Below are 21,755 nucleotides of genomic sequence, written 5' to 3' on the forward strand. Positions count from 1 at the left end.
GTTAGTATTATAATTATCATCTATCATATTAGTAGAACCTTTAACATTCAGGTGGTAGCCATCTTGTGGCGGTTTCCAGAATTGCATCTATCATTCATTCTAATATATAGTGCCTTGGAAAAAGTATTTGCCCCCTGTCTGATTTTCTGTATTTTTGCAAATTTTTCACATTGAATTTGGTCAGATCTTGTTGTGGGTTGTAGTATTATACAGAGGGAGTCTGAAAGAAAAAATGACACCAAAGTTTGGTGCTTCTTTCATTTGTTTGTGCAAGGTAATCAAACATGCAATCTTCAGGTGTCAAACAGTTATTGCCCCCCCCTAGTTAACTCAACCCAATTAAAGAGATAATAGGGTCAGCTGTTTGAATACTTTGGTTAATAATCAGGCCTGATTTGGGCCAGCCCTGCCCAATATAAATCTGACTAACTTTGGCCCTCACCATCAGAGTGAAGTTGTGAGCACACAGGTTCTAGAGGCACATCCTGCCACGATCAAAAGAAATGCTTGAAGAAAAAAGTTGTTGATCCCTATCAGTCTAGAAAGGGTTACAAAGCCATTTCTAAGGCTCTGGGGCTCCACAAACCACAGTCAGAGCCATATTGTCCAAATGGAGAAAGTTTGGGACAGTAGTGAATCTTCCCAGGAGTGGCCGTCCTGCCAAAATCTGAACAAGAGCAAAGCGTAAAATCGTCCAGGAAGTCACAAAGAACCCTAGAACAACATCCAGGGATCTTGCCTTGGCTAAGGTCAGTGTTCATGACTCCACCATCAGAAAGACACTGGGCAAAAATGGGATTCATGGCAGAGTAGCAAGGCAGAAACCACTGCTCACTAAGAAGAACACGAATGCTCGTCTCAAATTTGCCAAAAAGCACCTGGATGATCCTCAAGAGTTCTGCAACAATGTTCTATGGACAGATGAAACAAAAGTGGAACTTTTTGGCCAACATGGGCCCCGTTATGACTGGCGAAAACCAAACACTGCATTCCACAGTAAGAACCTCATACCAACGGTCAAGCATGGGGGTGCTAGTGTCATGATTTGGGGATGCTTTGCTGCAGCAGGACCTGGATGACTTGCCATCATTGAAGGAACCATGAATTCTGCTCTGTATCAGAGAATTCTACAGGAGAATGTCAGGCCATCCGTCCGTGAGCTGAAGCTGAAGCGCAGCTGGGTCATGAAGCAAGACAATGATCCGAAACACACAAGCAAGTCTACAACAGAATGGCTGAAGAACAAGAAATTTAAGGTTTTGGAATGGCCTAGTCAAAGTCCAGACCTAAACCCCATTGAGATGTTGTGGCAGGACCTGAACCGAGCAGTTTATGCTGGAAAATCCACAATGTCACTGAGATGAAGCAGTTCTGCATGAAGGAGTGGGCCAGTCTTGTCAGCTCTCCTGCCCTGGGGCTGGTTTACTGTTGAGTAGACATCCTCAGAAGGTTTCTGCAGCCCAGTGTAAATACTGTCTGTCTCCATAGCTTGTGCAGTAGAGCAGTAAGCTAGACAGGAAGTCCTGGCTACTATTTTAATGGTGATGACTCTACAGGACTGGACAGGGGCTACAGGAAATGTCTTTTCACACTTAACTCTGTGTGGCTCAGAACTACCGCTGTCCCTCTCTATAAATAGTTCTGTAGATCAGTGAGATAAAGAGGAGGTTGTGAGTGTTATAATAATGGTGCAGACTGTACAGGGCATTGCTAATGGGAACATGCTCTCCTCCAGAGCTCCACTCATTCACTGGACTTGTTTCCCAGGACTTCAGTGGCTGATCATTTCTACCAGTGAATCCAGGGCAATCGGCTGGGCTTCACACCCTACAGTAGTTGATGAATGACCCAGGGTAGAGTGCAAGAAGAAGAAGAAGAAGAAGAAGAAGAAGAAGAAGAAGAAGAAGAAGAAGAGATCTCAAAGCACTGTGTTTCTATTGATAAAGACATTGTGAGGAGAAGTCCAGCACCAGAGACAGTAACATAAGTAACCAGCTTGGCTCGAAACACAACAGGGTGTTTGTGGAACGCTTCAAGATGCCATTCCTTATTCATTCAATGCTCTTGTTTTCCAGGATTTGGAAGGCTGGTAACAGACTGCTTGACATGCTGTCATTAAACCTGCAGCCACAGCTGTATTCCCAGCAGTCTGCTTCATTGTGCGGACAGTCCTGTAGTTTGTATCTTGATTCCAGGTTCAGACTCACTATAGTACTATCCAGTACCAATCGCATTCTCCAAACAGGCTACAGAGCAGCACTAGTGACCAGGAAACAAGCCCAGCACACACGCAAAAAAAATGTATTTCTATTACAGTTTGTCTTACTGTAGATGGTTTTATATAGTTCATATATTTGAAATACACAGCTTTCCAATGCATATTGTGATGGAGTGTAGCTTCCACACTGGAATTTAGAGGCTTTGGGACCCTGGGGTTTGGAGTGAACACTCCATCTTGCTGAAGGTCATTGAGGACAGCGAGCCATGTTGGTAAAGGTATGAGAATGACGTAATTGATTCATTTTGTCAAATGTGAAACAGCTGACAATGATAGGCGGGTCTTTTAAATGCCCAGCAATCGAAGCGGTACAGAGGGGAGAGACAGCGGAGGAGGCCAGTGGTGTGGAACACAGCTGTGTTTATATAGCTGCTGTGATTACTGTTAAAAAGGGGGTTTGTTTCACCGGTAAAGGGCTTACCTGTCCGGTGCAGTTAGTTGATACAGTAATAAAGTTTACACAGAGCTCCGGGAAGGAGCTAGTCTTTTTATTGTGAAAACTCATTGAGAATAAATAAACACACAGGCACTGACCTGCTGGAACTGAATTCACTGGGTGCTGTTTGGAACAAAAGTAAGCCAGTTCATCACAATACATTGTACTCACATTTTACACATACGAAACAGATGTTTATATGTATTTGAAATATTCATCTTTAACTTCATATATTAATCATTTTGTTTTTTAGTAATATATTGAAAATGTGTTTTCTTTGCATGTTGGTGAAGCTTTCCAGCAGCACTTGTGAGTGTGTCACAAACCACAGCACAGCAGCTCTCCACAAGGTATTTTACTACAGGAAGATCTGAGACGAGCATTACAAAAATAAGCCATTAACATGCTTAACATTTAAAAACAGAATCAGCATTCGATGCAAAGCAAACTGGAAAAGCTGTAGCATCACTAAACTAGTAACACTAGTACTGGTAAACTAACTAGTAATAGGACAGCACTTGTCTGGCCAATATATAAAATGAAATGGTTTCTCATCTGTACACTGCTAGAAATAACATCAAATATAAATCAATAGAGCAAGACAACAACTAAACTGTGAACAGGGTATGGGGTGAATTCACATTGCATGGAAAGCAAACTCCATCCTGATTGCGTGTTTTTAATTGTCACAGAAATTAATTTAAACACTCAAATATAGTGTAAAGAAATGTACATATTCTGAAATCTAAAAAAACCAACATCATTTACACAGCGGTTAGGTCTTGAATCGCTCTTTGAAAAGGAAACCCTGTTCTAAAACCTGCTGCTAATTTTCTGTGTTTCCTCTTCAATGGAGCTGTAGAAGTGCAGCGAGTTGCTCAGCGGATTCATAACATTCACACTCAGGCTCTGCAATGAGATCTTCTCTGTTCCTCAAGTGAAGAGTCTGTGGATTCACTCAGAAGCGCACAGCATCCTGCTCACAGATCCAGGGATAATCTCTGTTACACGACTCTGCATATACACCACTTCCATACACAGAGGCACAATGATCCTGTTGGTGTTGTCTGGAAACTGAAATCCTGCCAGAAACAATGAAAGCAGCATCAGCACCAGCGGTTTGTTGCAATACAATAAGCAGGTGATGTTTTTCATCTGAGAAATTCCAGTCATGTAGTTCATTCAGTTTCCTGTGAAGTAATAAAAACACAAAGAGGAGACTCACTTCTCATCAAGCTGAGTGCCATCAACCCAAAGCCAGTGAGGATCTTTTCTACGCAGTCCAATCCAGTAATAGCTGTATCCAGTTATAGCTCTGTATTTGGTGTCCTGTAGAGATAGACAAGAATCTATTGAAACATGTGAAGCAATGGACACTCTTACAGGGGCTTTTCTCGGTTATCTTTACAGGTCGCTTGTGTTTTTATTTTCTCTTCAATAACTGTAAGTGTAGCAGGGTTGCAGTTTCACCAGCGTATCCATTGTAATGATGCATAATCTGTATATATTAGAGCGACCTCTTGTGGTCAGCGAGTGGAATGGCAAGCGCTAATAGGAATGCAGATGGACTGATCCAAAAGAAGTCATGGGGGGAATGTAATATTCAAATGTGAAAAACACCAAAAACCCTGTGTTTCCAGAACATCAACATCATCTGAATGAATGTTTATAAACTTCCAGTTGTATATATTTTGTCTTTATGGGTTCAATGACACTACAGAAACTTGGGTCAGTCCATCTGTAAGAAACCGCCATCACTGCAATCACCAGGGCCGGCCTTAGGGCAAGGCATGCAAGGCGGGAGCCTAGGGCCCCACCCCCAAGGGCCCCTGCGTGCGTCAAACTGTGTGTATGACATCTTGAAATGAATCCGATTCAGACTCCTCACAATAATCATCTCTTGATTTCTGCTTCCCAATGTGCTGTTTGCACTGACTGAGAAAGCGGACGTGTTTCCTCATGTGCGTGTACTGGGTCTGTGTGCTGCCATAACGTGCATTAATAAGGGCACGGGTTTATTTTCACTTAACATTTAACAAAGTAAAGTAGCCTACAATCAGAGGACAAAAAGCACTTAAACTAGCAGCACAGCATCGCAACAATGGACATAAGAATTAAAAAATGCAACATCAAAGTGTTAGCTGTGTGATAATCAATAGCCTGTCCCTCCTAAATTCTACTGAAAAAAACCAAGACAGTGCAGGACAGTGCAGGGCAGGGCAGGGCAGGGCAGCCTCATATTTTAGTTTTTTTGGAGTCTGTTCATAAAGTGAGTACTACTGATAGATAATGAAGTAGAGACTGTGTGTATAAAGAAGGACCACCACACCAACGCTCTGAATAGGTATCTGTAACAAATGAAATGTGTGGAAGTCGGCTACACTCGTAAATACTGCGTGCTATTAAATATAAAATAAAGCCCCTTGCCTAAAATATTCAGAAAAAAAATACATGATTGTGTTTTGCTTGGCATATTGTTTTCATGTACAGTAATTTACCCAGCAAAAATGAAAGAGCACTCAAATCTGCAGCTGAATGCATCCAAATGTGAAAAGTTACACGTGAATTTGATAAGCAGATCAGTCAGATCTAATTTTAGATTTATATAAAAAGGATAACGTTTGGAAACAGTTTTCATTTCTCTTAGAAATGACGGCACACATGCAGTGTGGTTCTGCTTGCTTCATTGCTGAAGGTAAGCAGTAGCTGCTGTTTTATTGATATGTGTGGGCGGCTTTCTTTAAATTGGGATAATAGGGCCCCACACAGACTATGGCCCTCGCTCTAGTATTCTAATATTATTTGTTTTCATTCTTGTACATATCGTTATTAATGTGTTTGTATTTCATGATATGTAGTGGGAAAGGTTTAGCCCCAGTCACTGAGCTTTCAAATAGCCAATGGTTAACAAGCTGCTTTGAGAAAGTCCCATGGAGGAAGAAGTGTCTTGTGTTAAGATGGAAACGAGAAAAATATGAACCCATCTCTGTGAATTGTACAGAACCCAAAGGGATGTCATAAAAATAAAACAGTCTTAATATATTGACTTCTGTTTCTCCAGATCCTGAGATAAATTATCTTGTGATCTTGATATAAAAATGTTATTTATTCATTATTTTATTATGATTTCCCTTTAGCGGTTCTGTAGAATTGAACTCCGAGTGTCTGTAATTAGAAAGCTCTCTGTGACTCTTACCAGCTCCTCCTTGTTCTCAATCACAGCAAGATGAGCCCCGAGTTTGGAACAGGACTCGTTAGCAAAGTCCCAGGACTTCCGCTCAGTGGATAAGAAATAACAGCTTCCATTGTATCCCTTCCTCCATCCATCCAGACAGACTGCACACGACTCCACTGAAAACAATGAGAGCGGCATGAATGGTTTATTTAAGCAGAATAATGAATAAAATACAAGCATGATAAAAGCAGCACCTTCTATACACAGACTTGCTGTCTCCACTCCAGTCTTCAAGATGCTGAAATAATAATGTGATCATTGTGGACAGTGTGACATGTCACAGGGTTGGGGGGTGGGGGGCACCACAGCACTTGAGGGACATTCATTCCAATCATGTATTCAGGGACAACATGAGGTACAGTATAGAATTCACAGGGATACCAAAATATCTACCTTCCTTGCCAGTGTTAGGATCTCCACATAGTCTCTGCCTGAGGCCCTTCTTATACTTGCTGAGCTCTCTGGTGATGACATCGTTGTTCTCGGACTGGTCGACTGGGAGTTGCTGTGATTGTGACGCACTTGTAGACCTACTGAAAAAACAGCAGAGTTTATTACCAGTGCTGCAGATCAGTGCATCAGTTCAGCTGATTAATCAGAATGCTGTATTAAACAGTAAGTTTAAAAGTCTGGCTTTGAAAAAAAATACAAATTGAACAAATAGATAAACATTATTGAAAAAGTTGCAGCAGGCTAAAACAGACATGACAGCTTTCTGTACTTGTGATTTTAACAGCAGAACTGTTGTGTAGCTGAGTGTTAAATTCAAATATAACATTTTCAATGCTGCTTCACATTTTAAGAAAGCCATTCAAGTTAACTGAGCTGCAGTCTTGTACTACCTGCAGATTGATAGCTTTAGATAAAAACTCAGAACAACGTTTAAACCTGTCCTTACTTGCTGTCCCCATGACGATCACTGCCAAGAGCAAGACCCCCACTGTGACCCCCAGAGCAATGGTGACCCTGGACTGAGAAGTGTGCTCGACTGGGGGGACTGGGAGAGAGAGAGAATATGATCAGCTCGAAAACATTCTAGTCTAGAGAGATATACTTGTATTGTGCTGTTTTGTAAAGCCAGGTAATTTCTGTACTGTTGCATATTACTTCAGCAATGCCTTTGATTGTACTGTTGTATGTTATTTGCTGAATAAATACAGAAGTCCAGAAATACATCAGCAGTGATTTCAGAAGTGAACACAACAACACAAAACTAATTCAAGTAAAATAAGATGAAATACCAGGAAACAATCTTCAAACACATATTGTATTTTAATTCAGGAGATGAGCTATCAAGTGTTATAATTCATCAGTAAGCAGTGAAATAGTTTCAAGTAGAAAGAGTTTTGGAGTGTTTCTGGAAGCACGGTACCTGCTTTGTGTTCCGGAGGGGGGCTGGTTGCTGTTGAATTGGGAGCTCCTGTACCCCCAGCTGGGATTTTAGAGAATTTGATATCTGCGTAGGTCACCTCCTCAGCCATCACCCTTCTCTCTCAACTGCCCTGTGAAAACAGAGAGACCAGGAAACGAGAGAAAGAGGAAGAAGCGTGGTGAAGAGAGGAAAGAAGAGGAAATGGTTGATGCGTCATGAAGATATATTAAGCTCCCTGCAAGACAGACCAGTCAAACCAAACTTTAATAACGATCTTCAGTCTCTTCAAGGATCAGCATTGGGATTCGCCTGCATAATCAGGGCTGCCTGCCTGCAAGTTGGCTACGAATTTCTGGCAGAACTGCATTTCCTCCAACAATGTGACAGTTCTGGTTAGCTAAGCTGTCGGCTTGCAGTGTGCAAAGAGGTGGGCTGACGGCACGCGTTTCAGAGGACGCGCATGATAGTCTGTCGCTGCCGAGTCGAAACGGGAAGCTGCAGCGCTGAGACAAGGTCTTAAAAAACAACTGGATATTCCAAATTGGGGAGAAAAATGAACAAAATAATAATAATAATAATAATAATAATAATAATAATAATAATGTACTTGCATGACCTTGCGTATCTTTAGGTCTTTCTGCCTCTTCCATTCATCTGTAGTAGAACGGCCCAGGGTCTGGGGGAATGACTGCAGGAACTCAAAGAGACAGCTGATTGGGAGGTTCAGAAGTGTTGTGGATTTTATTAAGTTCACAGTAATTGTTGTTTCTTCATTGGCACGAGCAATAAACTTTGAACAAACAAACAAACAAAAAAAAACAGTTTAAACAAACACTTTACCTAAACTTATACTAGTTTATAATGAAAAGAGAAACCTGGCTTCAGCAACCATCACAGTTTTTTTTTTATATTGTTTCCAGGCCCGTAGAACCCAGCTACTGCCTGCTCTCTCCCCCCTGCTGATCCAGGCTCTGGCTTTTATATCCCTTACCCTGGAAACAAAATAATACCTACCTACTTTAAAATCTTCACAGAGTTTTTCTTTCCTTCTGGTTTTCCCTTTTATAACCCAGAGCTGATGGACACCCCCTTCTCCAGCTCCAGGCTCTCTCCAGAGCTATTGCACACCCCCTTCTCCAGCATCCCCTGCTCCAGCTCCAGAGCTGATGGACACCCCCTGCTCCAGCTCCAGGCTCTCTCCAGAGCTATTGCACACCCCCTGCTCCAGCAGCCCCTGCTCCAGCTCCAGGCTGGCTCCAGAGCTGATGGACACCCCCTGCTCCAGCAGCCCCTGCTCCAGCTCCAGAGCTCCAGAGCTGATGGACACCCCCTGCTCCAGCAGCCCCTGCTCCAGCTCCAGCTCTCTCCAGAGCTGATGGACACCCCCTGCTCCAGCTCCAGGCTGGCTCCAGAGCTGATGGACACCCCCTACTCCAGCAGCCCCTGCTCCAGCTCCAGGCTGGCTCCAGAGCTGATGGACACCCCCTGCTCCAGCAGCCCCTGCTCCAGCTCCAGAGCTGATGGACACCCCCTGCTCCAGCTCCAGGCTGGCTCCAGAGCTGATGGACACCCCCTGCTCCAGCTCCTGCTCCACAGCCCCTGCTCCAGCTCCAGGCTGGCTCCAGAGCTGATGGACACCCCCTGCTCCAGCTCCAGCTGGCTCCAGAGCTGATGGACCCCCTGCTCCAGAGCTGCTCCGGTGCAGCTCCACACTGCTGCTCCAGCCCCGGCTGCTTTTAACTAGCTTCAGCTCCGGAGCCACAGAAAATAGTGCAAACTAGGATGGGATCATTATTTATAAAGTTTTCTAACTTAAGTCCCTGGCAACCAGCTTTTGGCCAATCAAAAGTCAGGACCTAGAACCTCCACTAGCCGTCATTTAGGCAGCCGCATTAAAAACAATTTAATTATTATAATAAACGGTGAAGAATCACAGATTGAAGTCGTAGCTGCACAACCGCAGCACTGTACGTTTCAACAGAAATATGTCTATATGCAGGTATATTATGATAATACAAAACTATACAAGAAAAATAAGAACATGCTTTAAAAATAAATGTGTTTTTGTATCCTATAGACATACAAAGCAGTTATTATTTTTACAATATGTCTTTGCTATTGAGCAATTGATATGAGCATAATTATTAGTTTATGCAGGGTTCAAAAAATCCTTAGGGGCATCTGGCTCCTAAATTTTAAAATTCAGTTGCCTCAAAGAAAATTAGGGGCCAGACAAAATAATATGGTGACGCCCCCTTCCCCCTCCCCCAGGAGATTTCCTGTAACCTGATTGGTCAATACGCCTGCCTTAATCCTCTGTGAAGTCGGCCAGAATATCCAAACTGTTTAATCACTGTTAGAAATCAATCGGACAAAAAATGAATTTGCTTGTGTAATTGAACTTTGTGAAAGTAAATCTCCTTTTTCGTACTCACCCTATGAACGCTAGCAAAGAGAATGAACACTGAATGTGAAAGTGTTTGCAGCTGCTCTACGGTTTTAATGGCAAGTTGTAAAAATATCATACATGGATGCCGACACCGAGCAGCTTGATTTCAGTAGTTCTTTATGCAACAGCAGACTTTGAATAGACTTTCTGAACACACTGAAGAAGTAACTGGCAAACAGAACGATAAGCAACAAACACACTGGTGATCAGATAGGGTAGGAACTGAACTGATAATCACATCAATTGATATTACATTAATCACATCATGTGATCAATCATATTATATTAATCACATCAATCAATATTATATTAATCACATCAATCAATATTATATTAATCACATCAATCAATATTATATTAAACATCAATCCTTTATTCTGTTGTTCTGCATCAAATGTAATAACATTAACACAAACTTTTAAAGAGTAAAGGTGGCTTGATAAAGAATGTAACTCCTAGTTTAAAACAAGTCATCCAGCTTCTGCTTTTACATGCTTCTTTGTTTTCGGTTTCTTCCTGCTGCTGTCAAGAATAACGGCCTGTGGTTAGCAGCAAAAAGAACATGAAAGGGGGGTGGAGGGGAGGGGGGGGGTCAAGATAAGCCCAGGTCCAGGAGTCCTTGCCAAATAACACAGGAGGGGAGACTTTTTGGGAAACTTTTGGGGCGTAAACAAAATGGGTATGTTAACTTGTGTATGATAAAAAGAAAAAGCTTTGTGAAAACTCTGCTGCGACAGAGAAACTTTTGGAGATTCTCTCCAGCATGCTGTTCTGACTTTGTTCTTGCACACAATAAGCTATCCGGTGTTATGCAATCAAGTGTCATTTCTGTAGTTTGTGTGCATGCAAATTCATCTGCGCATGTGTAAGGGTCTGTCTCTCACTTCATTTTCCTGGATAGGGATTCGTTTATACTCTCATGTGTGTGTGTGTTGTATATGTATATGTGTGTATAACTAATACAACATATATAAACAATTGAATATATATATATATACATATATATATATATATATATACAGTGCTATGATTATATTTTAAAACATGCTGCCAGCAAACAATTTATTACTGCTGTAATTTAAATAGCAAATCTGCAGCTGTAGTTTTTTTAATGCACAATTACACAGGAAAAGAATACACAATGCACAATTACAATATATATAAATACGATATATATATATATATATATATATATATAGCCAATAAGATTATAACATGAATGTAGTCCTTTTAGTGGTACCACTTTAGCAACACGTGTGCCTTAAACACAATAAAAGTCTCTTGAGTTAACACTTATCTGATCCTTATGCGAAAAAACGAGTCCAGCCGTTTCCTTTCTGCTTGAAACCGAGCGATGTCCAGGACGCGTTTCAACGAGGTCCTTCAACCAAAAATTAAACATTGAGGACTGAGCTATTCCCAGCCCTCTCAGAGCTTCTGCAGGTCTTTATTAAGGATTTGATCCTCACACCACAAACTATAAATCAAAGCAGCCGTGCAAACTGCAGGCTTTGCCGCAGCGCCGAGCTCTCCCGCGGATGATTTTAACCTGACCCGCCCACCCGCTGATTGAGGACCAGCACAGCCAATCACATGCTGCCCTTCCCCTCGCCCAAGCAAACAATCATTCAATCCAACCAATTAACTGCAAAGCAACACGAAATCAACCCATTCCCACAAATACACCACAGCAGCGCTCATTAACCATTGTGCAGCAAGCGCACTGCCACACTCCACAATTCAGAGTATTACTATAAATAATCTCACAGCTCATTCTTTACAAATTAATCATTTCTGATTCCCCCGAGTGCTGTGTAATGTGGAGCTATAGTTTCTTAACATTAATGGATTTTAGAAATCATTTAGAAACAGTCTGCCCCTCAAACAGTTTTAAATATAATTTAGATTTATATGGCAGTTAGTATATAAATGAATTTCGAAAACGGGTCGCATTTTGTAATTTAAACAGGTATGAGCTACCAAAACGTATTTTTGTTTCATATGGTTATTAATGTATTTATTTGATTAAACTTTAATCGAGGCTTTCATTTTATCTTCTTGAAGTCACCACAGCGCCTCGCGCCGCTCGGAACTTTCGCATTTTTAAATCCTAACGGTCTCTGCTCAGCTGAGTGGAACGTTCAGGAGCCGGTTGCCTAGCAGCGTCTCCCCCTCTTCTCTGCCCCGCCCTCTCTCCCTCTCTCGCTGCACAGGCTGGGAGTTCAGATTTAGCTTCGTTATATTATAGAGCGCAATTCTTTACTAACTTTTACAAACGAGCTGATTAGAGGCTTCGTGTTTTCAAGATGGTTCAGGTGCAGCCGGGCAGACTGACTGGAGCATCATTACAGGATACCGCACTGCGCTCGGCTTTGTGTGGCGGCTGATACACAAAATAACGAACCACTGTTAAAGAAATCCCATGTGTTGCTTTTTAATGCTAAATATGGATCTGGTATTCAAAGTATTATCTACAGTTAATAATTCAGCTATATTCATATTCAGAATGTAATACAGTATTAAGACAGGTTCCAGTATTAGAAATCAATGTTCATTGACCATTCCCATACATTCTCTATATGTTTCCACATTGTGGTTGCAAACCACAGGCACAAGGGGCTCAGTGATGTTAACAACTAGAGCCCACAATTAACCAATATATTTAATGTAAAGAAATGGTTCATGTCTTTCTTTCTCATAGCTGCTTCTGTGTGTTTACACCAGTGCTATTTATTGAGTGTAATTATCCTTCGTGTCTAAGAATGTGCAGATTATATATAAAAAGATATTTATGAGAGAGTGGCCGGCGATGAGGGCTCTCCCGTGTGATAGTTGACCGCGACGGTAAAACTACTAGACAGTTCCGATTGCGCATTAATGAGCGAGTATAAAAGTTACACCGGGAGAGAAGATATTCATTCACCACTATCTAGACACTTTGTAGATGCCAAACATTCAGCTTCAGATCTGCTGTGAATTCTGTGGCATACACGTAGCCCTGCTGCAAATTTGCGCTGTTCCTTTAAATAAAAATGTTGTATTTATTGTAACATGGTTAGAATTAGGGATGGGCGGATCGATCCAAAGAATCGATACTTCCGATCCTGACGTTTCATTTTTGAGAATCGATCCTCACATAAAAATATCGATACCAAGTGCTTTCTTTAGCCAGTGATTTTTTTTTTTTTTTTTTTTTTTTTTTTTATGAAACTAAATGTGTATCAGATATTGAAAAGTGAAAATAAAATAAAATGAAATGTAGCACATTGCTGTTCAGGATAGGAACTGCTTCTCCTTGCTCGCTGTCCCTCCGCTCCTCATATAGCCTATAGAGAGGCACGCCGAGACACACGCAGTCACTCACTCACAGTCAGTCACATCAGCGAGAGGGAGCTCGCTTACCATTGCACTGCAATAAACAGCAATGAAGCAAAACCTGACACATGTCAAAAGTGTGCAAGATATTGCGGCAATACCACAAACCTTCCAAAACACATAAAAATCAGTCCACACTAGAGCAGGACGAGTTGCAGCGGAGGCGATTAGAGGAGGGGGAGAGAACACAGACAAATACCGCCACATTTGCAAACAATATCTGAATGCATTATATCAATTTTGTGGAAAAACTGATATGCATTGCTCAGGATTTCTAAAACATAGATGATATCTTATAAAATGTAGGTAAAGATCTCAGGTTGCTAACACCTTCAGGAATGATCTGGTGAATATCACTCTTATGCCAGCCATCATTTTATCACAAAGGTGTCACTTTTATCAAATGGTGGATAATGCATTTTGGAATGAAACTCTTCATACATTATTTAAATTACACACTTTAAATGTTAAGTAATTGCCTGTAGCTACTTAGTCTAACTATTTTAGGCTGAATGAGAGTTCCTCCCATATACTGCCCATGCTGTATAAAGACATAGCTGCATGTAGTGTAGCTTGTAGGACAAAAGCATTTGTATTTTTCATAGATGACTCCCAAAAGCTGCAGCGGTTACAAGAAGCCTGGGAGAGATGATTGTGAGGGACCTCCAGCCAATCTCAGTTGTTGAGGATAGAGGTTTTAATGCATTTGTCAAGACCCTTGATCCGCGTTATAAAATCCCAAGCCGCAAACGCTTGATGGAGGGTACAATTGCCGACATGTATAAAGACTGTCAAGACAAAGTAAGGGCAAATTGTCAACGTGCACACAGTGTGGTTCTCACAACAGACGTGTGGACTTCAAGGTCCACAGAGGCATATTTGACTGTGTCCTGTCATTTCACTGACAACTAGCAAATGCAGGAGTTTGTTTTAGAAACCTGTAGTTTCTATAGACAGCATACAGCTGACAACATTAGTTTAGAGCTAAAAAGAATAACAGATGAATGGGGCATAGCTCAGAAGGTGGTAAAAGTTGTTACAGACAATGGTGCAAATATGGTTTCTGCAGTGCGCAAGGCTGGGTGGAAGCACTACCCCTGTTTCGCCCACACCTTAAACATGGTGGGAAAAGATGGAATTAAAGCTGTTCCTGAAGTTGTTCAGCTCCTGGAGAAATGCAGCAGCATTGTATCTTTATTCCACCACAGCACGAAAGCCACAGAGAAGCTCAAATACAAAAGCAACAGAAGGTGGCAGAGCATAAATTGATTCAGTCAGTAGAAACAAGGTGGAATTCTGTATTCTACATGTTGGAGAGACTCCATGAGCAGAGGGAAGCAGTTACCACAGCCCTCTGTCTACTTGGAAAGAACACCCTATGCTTAAGCAATGAAGAGCTATCCATGATCCACCTTACCATTGAGGCCCTGAGACCCTTCGAAGAGGCAACGCGGGAAGTTTCAGCCGAAAAGTTTCTGTCTCAAAAGTGATTCCCCTTGTGTCACTACTTCTCAGAGCAGCTGCAGCCACTGAGCGTCAAGGTAGCTCCCTTGCCACAGAACTGGCACTGCAATGTCAACGCAGATTCCGAGGGATTGAAACCTTTCACAGTCTCGCTGCCAGCATGCTCATGGACATAAGGTTTAAAAACCTTGCATTTCGTGACAGAGACAATGTGGAAACTATGAAAAAGCGAATGCTCACTGAAATGCAAGAAGTCCATCAGCCCACTTCAGAGTCACCACCGCCAGGCTCTACCTCAGCACCTGTGCCAGGCTCTACCTCACCAGTGACTCCTGCATCTACCCCAAGCTCTGCCCCAGCTACAGCAAAAGGAGGGATATGGGCGGATTTTGACATTCAAGTTCTGTCTGCCCAACAGCACCGCTCAACAGGTACTGATGCACTCATTGAAATGCATCGTTACTTAGAGGAAAAGTTAATTCCCCGGGACCAGGACCCATTACATTGGTGGCAAGAGCATGAGCAAACATTCCCATCCCTAAGCAGACTTGCAGCAAAACACCTGGGATTCATCGCTTCATCCGTACCCTCAGAAATAATTTTATCAAAGGCAGGAGAGTTAGTGAGACAAAGAAGAAACAGACTGAAGGGGGGAAATGCCAACCTGCTGTTGATTCTAAACAAAAACTTATAAATGGGGAAAGAATCAAGGCAGAGGTTGACAGTTACCTTATGCAGCCTACATTTCAAGTGCTGACCTCAAGTGCATCCTGCCTGGTGCTGTAAGAAGTTTCTGTGTTAAAAATTAAAAGCTAAATTAAAAGACTAAATATATGTGTTCCTAGAAATCAGAGCAGCATTTATTCTTCTTTTCTTCTTAAGAGTTTTTTATTTTCTGTTGTTGATTTCACTTCAGGGTGTCTGATTAGCCCAAATTTTCAGCTGAAGTGATGTGAAGAATAACACCTGAAAAGGGTAATAATATAATTGAACTTTTGTTGAACGTTATTGAACATGTGTTTTATAATTGCTGTTATTAAACAGAAAACAAAAAGAGAAGTCTGATCGTTGGTAGTTTATTTAATACTAATGCAAAGGCTTTCAAATATAATTTTTGATGTCTGCATTTACCAATTTTCACTGTAGAAATCACACAGATTTCCCCTTTTTATGTACATAAAAAGACTTTTAAAAGTATCGGTATCGGTACTGGTATTGGGATACTAGCCTTGGTATTACTTGGTATCGGATCGAAAAGAGACTCAGTGGTCTCGCCCATCCCTACTATAAACACCCAAGCGGCCCTACTGCCGAAAATTTGGAATTCCAGGCAAAACAAATGGCATTTTCTGGGCACTGCACTCACATTTCAAACGGGATCACCACAATAAGCAAGAGCAACTAACTCCATCTATTTCGCAATAGCTCTTCAAAAAAATCGAGTTGATCGGTTGAAAGCTGTAGGAGGAGATGGGTTTAGTTTGAAAAATAACAAAGTTCCTGAGAGAAAACAATGCCTGTGTTTCCTTTGTGTGTGGACTGCTCTATAGCCTGTTGGGAGAATGCGATTGGTTCTGGATAGTACTACAGTGAGTCTGAACCTGGAACCAAGATACAAACTACAAGACTGTCCGCACAATGAAGCAGACTGCTGTGAATATTAATAAACTAATAATAGAACAGCCACAACTTCCTGTGTAAAAACCTATTTCTTCTTTCCTCTACCCAGTCCTGTAGAGTCCTCACTATAGTAGCCAGGACTTCCTGTCTAGCTTACTGCTCTACTGCACAAGCTATGGAGACAGACAGTATTTACACTGGGCTGCAGAAACCTTCTGAGGATGTCTACTCAACAGTAAACCAGCCCCAGGGCAGGAGAGCAGGAGAACAACATGGGGGTGAGTAGATCAGGTGACAGCTGACAAGACTGGACTGAAAACCAGCCAGTTCCTGTTGAGGACAGTAGACAGAGTTCAGTAAAGGGGGTTATTGTTGAGTTAGTGTCAGTCTCGCTGTGTTACTTAACTGTGTGGCTGGTGTTATACATTAATACCTTCTGAGGGACTCAAATGTGATGCAGTCGAGTATTATGATAATGATGTGGTGTTGTAAAAGTTGAGAAGTTAACTTTACTGAAATAATGGAGTATTTCAAGATAAACGAACTGGCATTACAATACATTACAGGTATCTCTCCCTCTCAATTCAATTCAAGAGCTTTATTGACATGATAAATACACAGTATTCTCTCTCTCCCAGTCCCCCCCGTCGAGCACACTTCTCAGTCCAGGGTCACCATTGCTCTGGGGGTCACAGTGGGGGTCTTGCTCTTGGCAGTGATCGTCATGGGGACAGCAAGTAAGAACAGGTTTAAACGTTGTTCTGAGTTTTTATCTAAAGCTATCAATCTGCAGGTAGTACAAGACTGCAGCTCTGTTAACTTGAATGGCTTTCTTAAAATGTGAAGCAGCATTGAAAATGTTATATTTGAATTTAACACTCAGCTACACAACAGTTCTGCTGTTAAAATCACAAGTACAGAAAGCTGTCATGTCTGTTTTAGCCTGCTGCAACTTTTTCAATAATGTTTTTCTATTTGTTCAATTTGTATTTTTTTTCAAAGCCAGACTTTTACACTTACTGTTTAATAGAGCATTCTGATTGATCAGCTGAACTGATGCACTGATCTGCAGCACTGGTAATAAACTCTGCTGTTTTTTCAGTAGGTCTACAAGTGCATCACAATCACAGCAACTCCCAGTCGACCAGTCCAGCCTGTCTGGAGAATTACAACGATGTCATCACCAGAGAGCTCAGCAAGTATAAGAAGGGCCTCAGGCAGAGACTATGTGGAGATCCTAACACTGGCAAGGAAGGTAGATATTTTGGTATCCCTGTGAATTCTATACTGTACCTCATGTTGTCCCTGAATACATGATTGGAATGAATGTCCCTCAAGTGCTGTGGTGCCCCCCCCACCCCCCAACCCTGTGACATGTCACAGTGTCCACAATGATCACATTATTATTTCAGCATCTTGAAGACTGGAGTGGAGACAGCAAGTCTGTGTACAGAAGGTGCTGCTTTTATCATGCTTGTATTTTATTCATTATTCTGCTTAAATAAACCATTCATGCCGCTCTCATTGTTTTCAGTGGAGTCGTGTGCAGTCTGTCTGGATGGATGGAGGAAGGGATACAATGGAAGCTGTTATTTCTTATCCACTGAGCGGAAGTCCTGGGACTTTGCTAACGAGTCCTGTTCCAAACTCGGGGCTCATCTTGCTGTGATTGAGAACGAGGAGGAGCTGGTAAGAGTAACAGAGAGCTTTCTAATTACAGACACTCGGAGTTCAATTCTACAGAACCGCTAAAGGGAAATCATAATAAAATAATGAATAAATAACATTTTTATATCAAGATCACAAGATCATTTATCTCAGGATCTGGAGAAAACAGAAGTCAATATATTAAGACTGTTTTATTTTTATGACATCCCTTTGGGTTCTGTACAATTCACAGAGATGGGTTCATATTTTTCTCGTTTCCATCTTAACACAAGACACTTCTTCCTCCATGGGACTTTCTCAAAGCAGCTTGTTAACCATTGGCTATTTGAAAGCTCAGTGACTGGGGCTAAACCTTTCCCACTACATATCATGAAATACAAACACATTAATAACGATATGTACAAGAATGAAAACAAATAATATTAGAATACTAGAGCGAGGGCCATAGTCTGTGTGGGGCCCTATTATCCCAATTTAAAGAAAGCCGCCCACACATATCAATAAAACAGCAGCTACTGCTTACCTTCAGTAATGAAGCAAGCAGAAATGTGTTTCCAAACGTTATTTCTAAGCAAAACCACACTGTGATTTCTAAAATTAGATCTGACTGATCTGTTAGAGAAATGAAAACTGTTTCCAAACGTTATCCTTTTTATATAAATCTAAAATTAGATCTGATCTGCTTATCAAATGACATTTGGATGCATTCAGCTGCAGATTTGATCAAATTTTTGCTGTGTAACTTTTCACATTTGGATGCAAAACACAATCAGCTGCATATTTGAAGGGGCTCTATTCATTTTTGCTGGGCACGCAGTATTTACGAGTGTAGCTGACTTCCACACATTTCATTTGTTACAGATACCTATTCAGAGCGTTGGTGTGGTGGTCCTTCTTTATACACAAGTCTCTATTTCATTATCTATCAGTAGTACTCACTTTATGAAAGACTCCAAAAAAACTTTACGAGGTAGCCCTTCCACACATTTCATTTGTTACAGATACCTATTCAGAGCGTTGGTGTGGTGGTCCTTCTTTATACACACAGTCTCTACTTCATTATCTATCAGTAGTACTCACTTTATGAACAGACTCCAAAAAAACTAAAATATGAGGCTGCCCAGCCCTGCCCTGCCCTGCCCTGCCCTGCCCTGCCCTGTCCTGCACTGTCTTGGTTTTTTTCAGTAGAATTTAGGAGGGACAGGCTATTGATTATCACACAGCTAACACTTTGATGTTGCATTTTTTAAATTCTTATGTCCATTGTTGCGATGCTGTGCTGCTAGTTTAAGTGCTTTTTGTCCTCTGATTGTAGGCTACTTTACTTTGTTAAATGTTAAGTGAAAATAAACCCGCGCCCTTATTAATGCACGTTATGGCAGCACACAGACCCAGTACACGCACATGAGGAAACACGTCCGCTTTCTCAGTCAGTGCAAACAGCACATTGGGAAGCAGAAATCAAGAGATGATTATTGTGAGGAGTCTGAATCGGATTCATTTCAAGATGTCATATACACAGTTTATGACGCACGCAGGGGCCCTTGGGGGTGGGGCCCTAGGCTGCCGCCTTGCATGCCTTGCCCTAAGGCCGGCCCTGGTGATTGCAGTGACGGCGGTTTCTTACAGATGGACTGACCCAAGTTTCTGTAGTGTCATTGAACCCATAAAGACAAAATATATACAACTGGAAGTTTATAAACATTCATTCAGATGATGTTGATATTCTAGAAACAAAGGGTTTTTGGTGTTTTTCACATTTGAATATTACATTCCCCCCATGACTTCTTTTGGATCAGTCCATCTGCATTCCTATTAGCGCTTGCCATTCCACTCGCTGACCACAAGAGGTCGCTCTAATATATACAGATTATGCATCATTACAATGGATACGCTGGTGAAACTGCAACCCTGCCACACTTACAGTTATTGAAGATAAAATAAAAACACAAGCGACCTGTAAAGAGAACTGAGAAAAGCCCTTGTAAGAGTGTCCATTGCTTCACATGTTTCAATAGATTCTTGTCTATCTCTACAGGACACCATATACAGAGCTATACCATATATCAGCTTTAACTGGATTGGACTGCGTAGAAAAGATCCTCACTGGCTTTGGGTTGATGGCACTCAGCTTGATGAGAAGTGAGTCTCCTCTTTGTGTTTTTATTACTTCACAGGAAACTGAATGAACTACATGACTGGAATTTCTCAGATGAAAAACATCACCTGCTTATTGTATTGCAACAAACCGCTGGTGCTGATGCTGCTTTCATTGTTTCTGGCAGGATTTCAGTTTTCAGACAACACCAAGAGTATCATTGTGCTGTGTATGGAAGTGGTGTATACGCACAGTCGTGTAACAGAGATTATCACTGGATCTGTGAGCAGGATGCTGTGCGCTTCTGAGTGAATCCACAGACTCTTCACTTGAGGAACAGAGAAGATCTCATTGCAGAGCCTGAGTGTGAATGTTATGAATCCGCTGAGCAACTCGCTGCACTTCTACAGCTCCATTGAAGAGGAAACACAGAAAATTAGCAGCAGGGTTTAGAACAGGGTTTCCTTTTTAAAGAGCAAATCTTGACGTAACCGCTGTGTAAATGGTGTTAGTTTTTTAGATTTCAGAATATGTACATTTCTTTACACTATATTTGAGTGTTTAAATTAATTGCTGTGACAATTAAAAACATGCAATCAGGATGGAGTTTGCTTTCCATGCAATGTGAATTCACCCCGTACCCTGTTCACAGTTTAGTTGTTGTCTTGCTCTATTGATTTATATTTGATGTTATTTCTAGCAGTGTACAGATGAGAAACCATTTCATTTTATATATTGACCAGACAAGTGCTGTCCTATTACTAGTTAGTTTACCTACTAGTGTTACTAGTTTAGTGATGCTACAGCTTTTCCAGTTTGCTTTGCATCGAATGCTGATTCTGTTTTTAAATGTTAAGCATGTTAATGGCTTATTTTTGTAATGCTCATCTCAGATCTTCCTGTAGTAAAATACCTTGTGGAGAGCTGCTGTGCTGTGGTTTGTGACACACTCACAAGTGCTGCTGGAAAGCTTCACCAACATGCAAAGAAAACACATTTTCAATATATTACTAAAAAACAAAATGATTAATATATGAAGTTAAAGATGAATATTTCAAATACATATAAACATCTGTTTCGTATGTGTAAAATGTGAGTACAATGTATTGTGATGAACTGGCTTACTTTTGTTCCAAACAGCACAGTGAATTCAGTTCCAGCAGGTCAGTGCCTGTGTGTTTATTTATTCTCAGTGAGTTTTCACAATAAAAAGACTAGCTCCTTCCCGGAGCTCTGTGTAAACTTTATTACTGTATCAACTAACTGCACCGGACAGGTAAGCCGTTTACCGGTGAAACAAACCCCCTTTTTAACAGTAATCACAGCAGCTATATAAACACAGCTGTGTTCCACACCACTGGCCTCCTCCGCTGTCTCTCCCCTCTGTACCGCTTCGATTGCTGGGCATTTAAAAGACCCGCCTATCATTGTCAGCTGTTTCACATTTGCCAAAATGAATCAATTACGTCATTCTCATACCTTTACCAACATGGCTCGCTGGCCTCAATGACCTTCAGCAAGATGGAGTGTTCACTCCAAACCCCAGGGTCCCAAAGCCTCTAAATTCCAGTGTGGAAGCTACACTCCATCACAATATGCATTGGAAAGCTGTGTATTTCAAATATATGAACTATATAAAACCATCTACAGTAAGACAAACTGTAATAGAAATACATTTTTTTTGCGTGTGTGCTGGGCTTGTTTCCTGGTCACTAGTGCTGCTCTGTAGCCTGTTTGGAGAATGCGATTGGTACTGGATA

At 41.4% G+C, this 21,755-nt stretch overlaps 1 protein-coding gene and 1 long non-coding RNA gene across 5 annotated transcripts in view; one reads left to right on the plus strand and one right to left on the minus strand.

Moving 5' to 3' along the window:
- The window catches only part of LOC121305453, an 8,893-nt gene extending 2,464 nt beyond the window's left edge, over nucleotides 1-6,429 (minus strand). The window contains exons 1-4 of one of the 3 annotated variants that reach the window (XR_005948083.1): nucleotides 6,343-6,429; nucleotides 5,911-6,065; nucleotides 3,940-4,043; nucleotides 3,055-3,796 (exon numbers count right to left, since the gene is read on the minus strand). This is a non-coding gene — a long non-coding RNA (uncharacterized LOC121305453). Of the gene's footprint in view, nucleotides 1-3,054; nucleotides 3,797-3,939; nucleotides 4,044-5,910; nucleotides 6,066-6,342 lie in introns of those variants that run through there. The other 2 variants (XR_005948084.1, XR_005948082.1) reach the window with 2 other exon arrangements.
- A 9,887-nt stretch (nucleotides 6,430-16,316) lies between these two features.
- On the plus strand, nucleotides 16,317-20,412 carry LOC121305402 (killer cell lectin-like receptor subfamily F member 1). Of its 2 annotated transcripts, none has more exons than XM_041237054.1 (6): nucleotides 16,317-16,507; nucleotides 16,868-16,966; nucleotides 17,335-17,484; nucleotides 17,764-17,918; nucleotides 19,936-20,039; nucleotides 20,183-20,412. In XM_041237054.1, exons 1-6 carry the CDS (start codon nucleotides 16,405-16,407, stop codon nucleotides 20,301-20,303), a joined length of 732 nt encoding a protein of 243 aa, XP_041092988.1. In that variant the 5' UTR covers nucleotides 16,317-16,404; the 3' UTR covers nucleotides 20,304-20,412. The 2 variants fall into 2 exon arrangements, with proteins under 2 accessions (XP_041092988.1, XP_041092987.1); XM_041237053.1 differs by having other exon boundaries at nucleotides 16,343-16,507; nucleotides 17,332-17,484.
- The last annotated feature ends 1,343 nt before the right edge of the window (nucleotides 20,413-21,755 follow it).

The sequence above is a fragment of the Polyodon spathula genome, chromosome 43 (assembly GCF_017654505.1).
Source record: "Polyodon spathula isolate WHYD16114869_AA chromosome 43, ASM1765450v1, whole genome shotgun sequence".
NCBI lineage: Eukaryota > Metazoa > Chordata > Actinopteri > Acipenseriformes > Polyodontidae > Polyodon > Polyodon spathula.

Excerpts from the sequence above, each read along its gene's own strand:
- LOC121305402 (XM_041237053.1), top strand. The coding sequence starts at position 16,405 with ATGGAGACAGACAGTATTTACACTGGGCTGCAGAAACCTTCTGAGGAT. Across the intron at positions 16,508-16,867 it reads AGCAGGAGAACAACATGGGG|TCCCCCCCGTCGAGCACACT; the intron begins GTGAGTAGATCA and ends TCTCTCTCCCAG. Across the intron at positions 17,485-17,763 it reads TCCTAACACTGGCAAGGAAG|TGGAGTCGTGTGCAGTCTGT; the intron begins GTAGATATTTTG and ends CATTGTTTTCAG.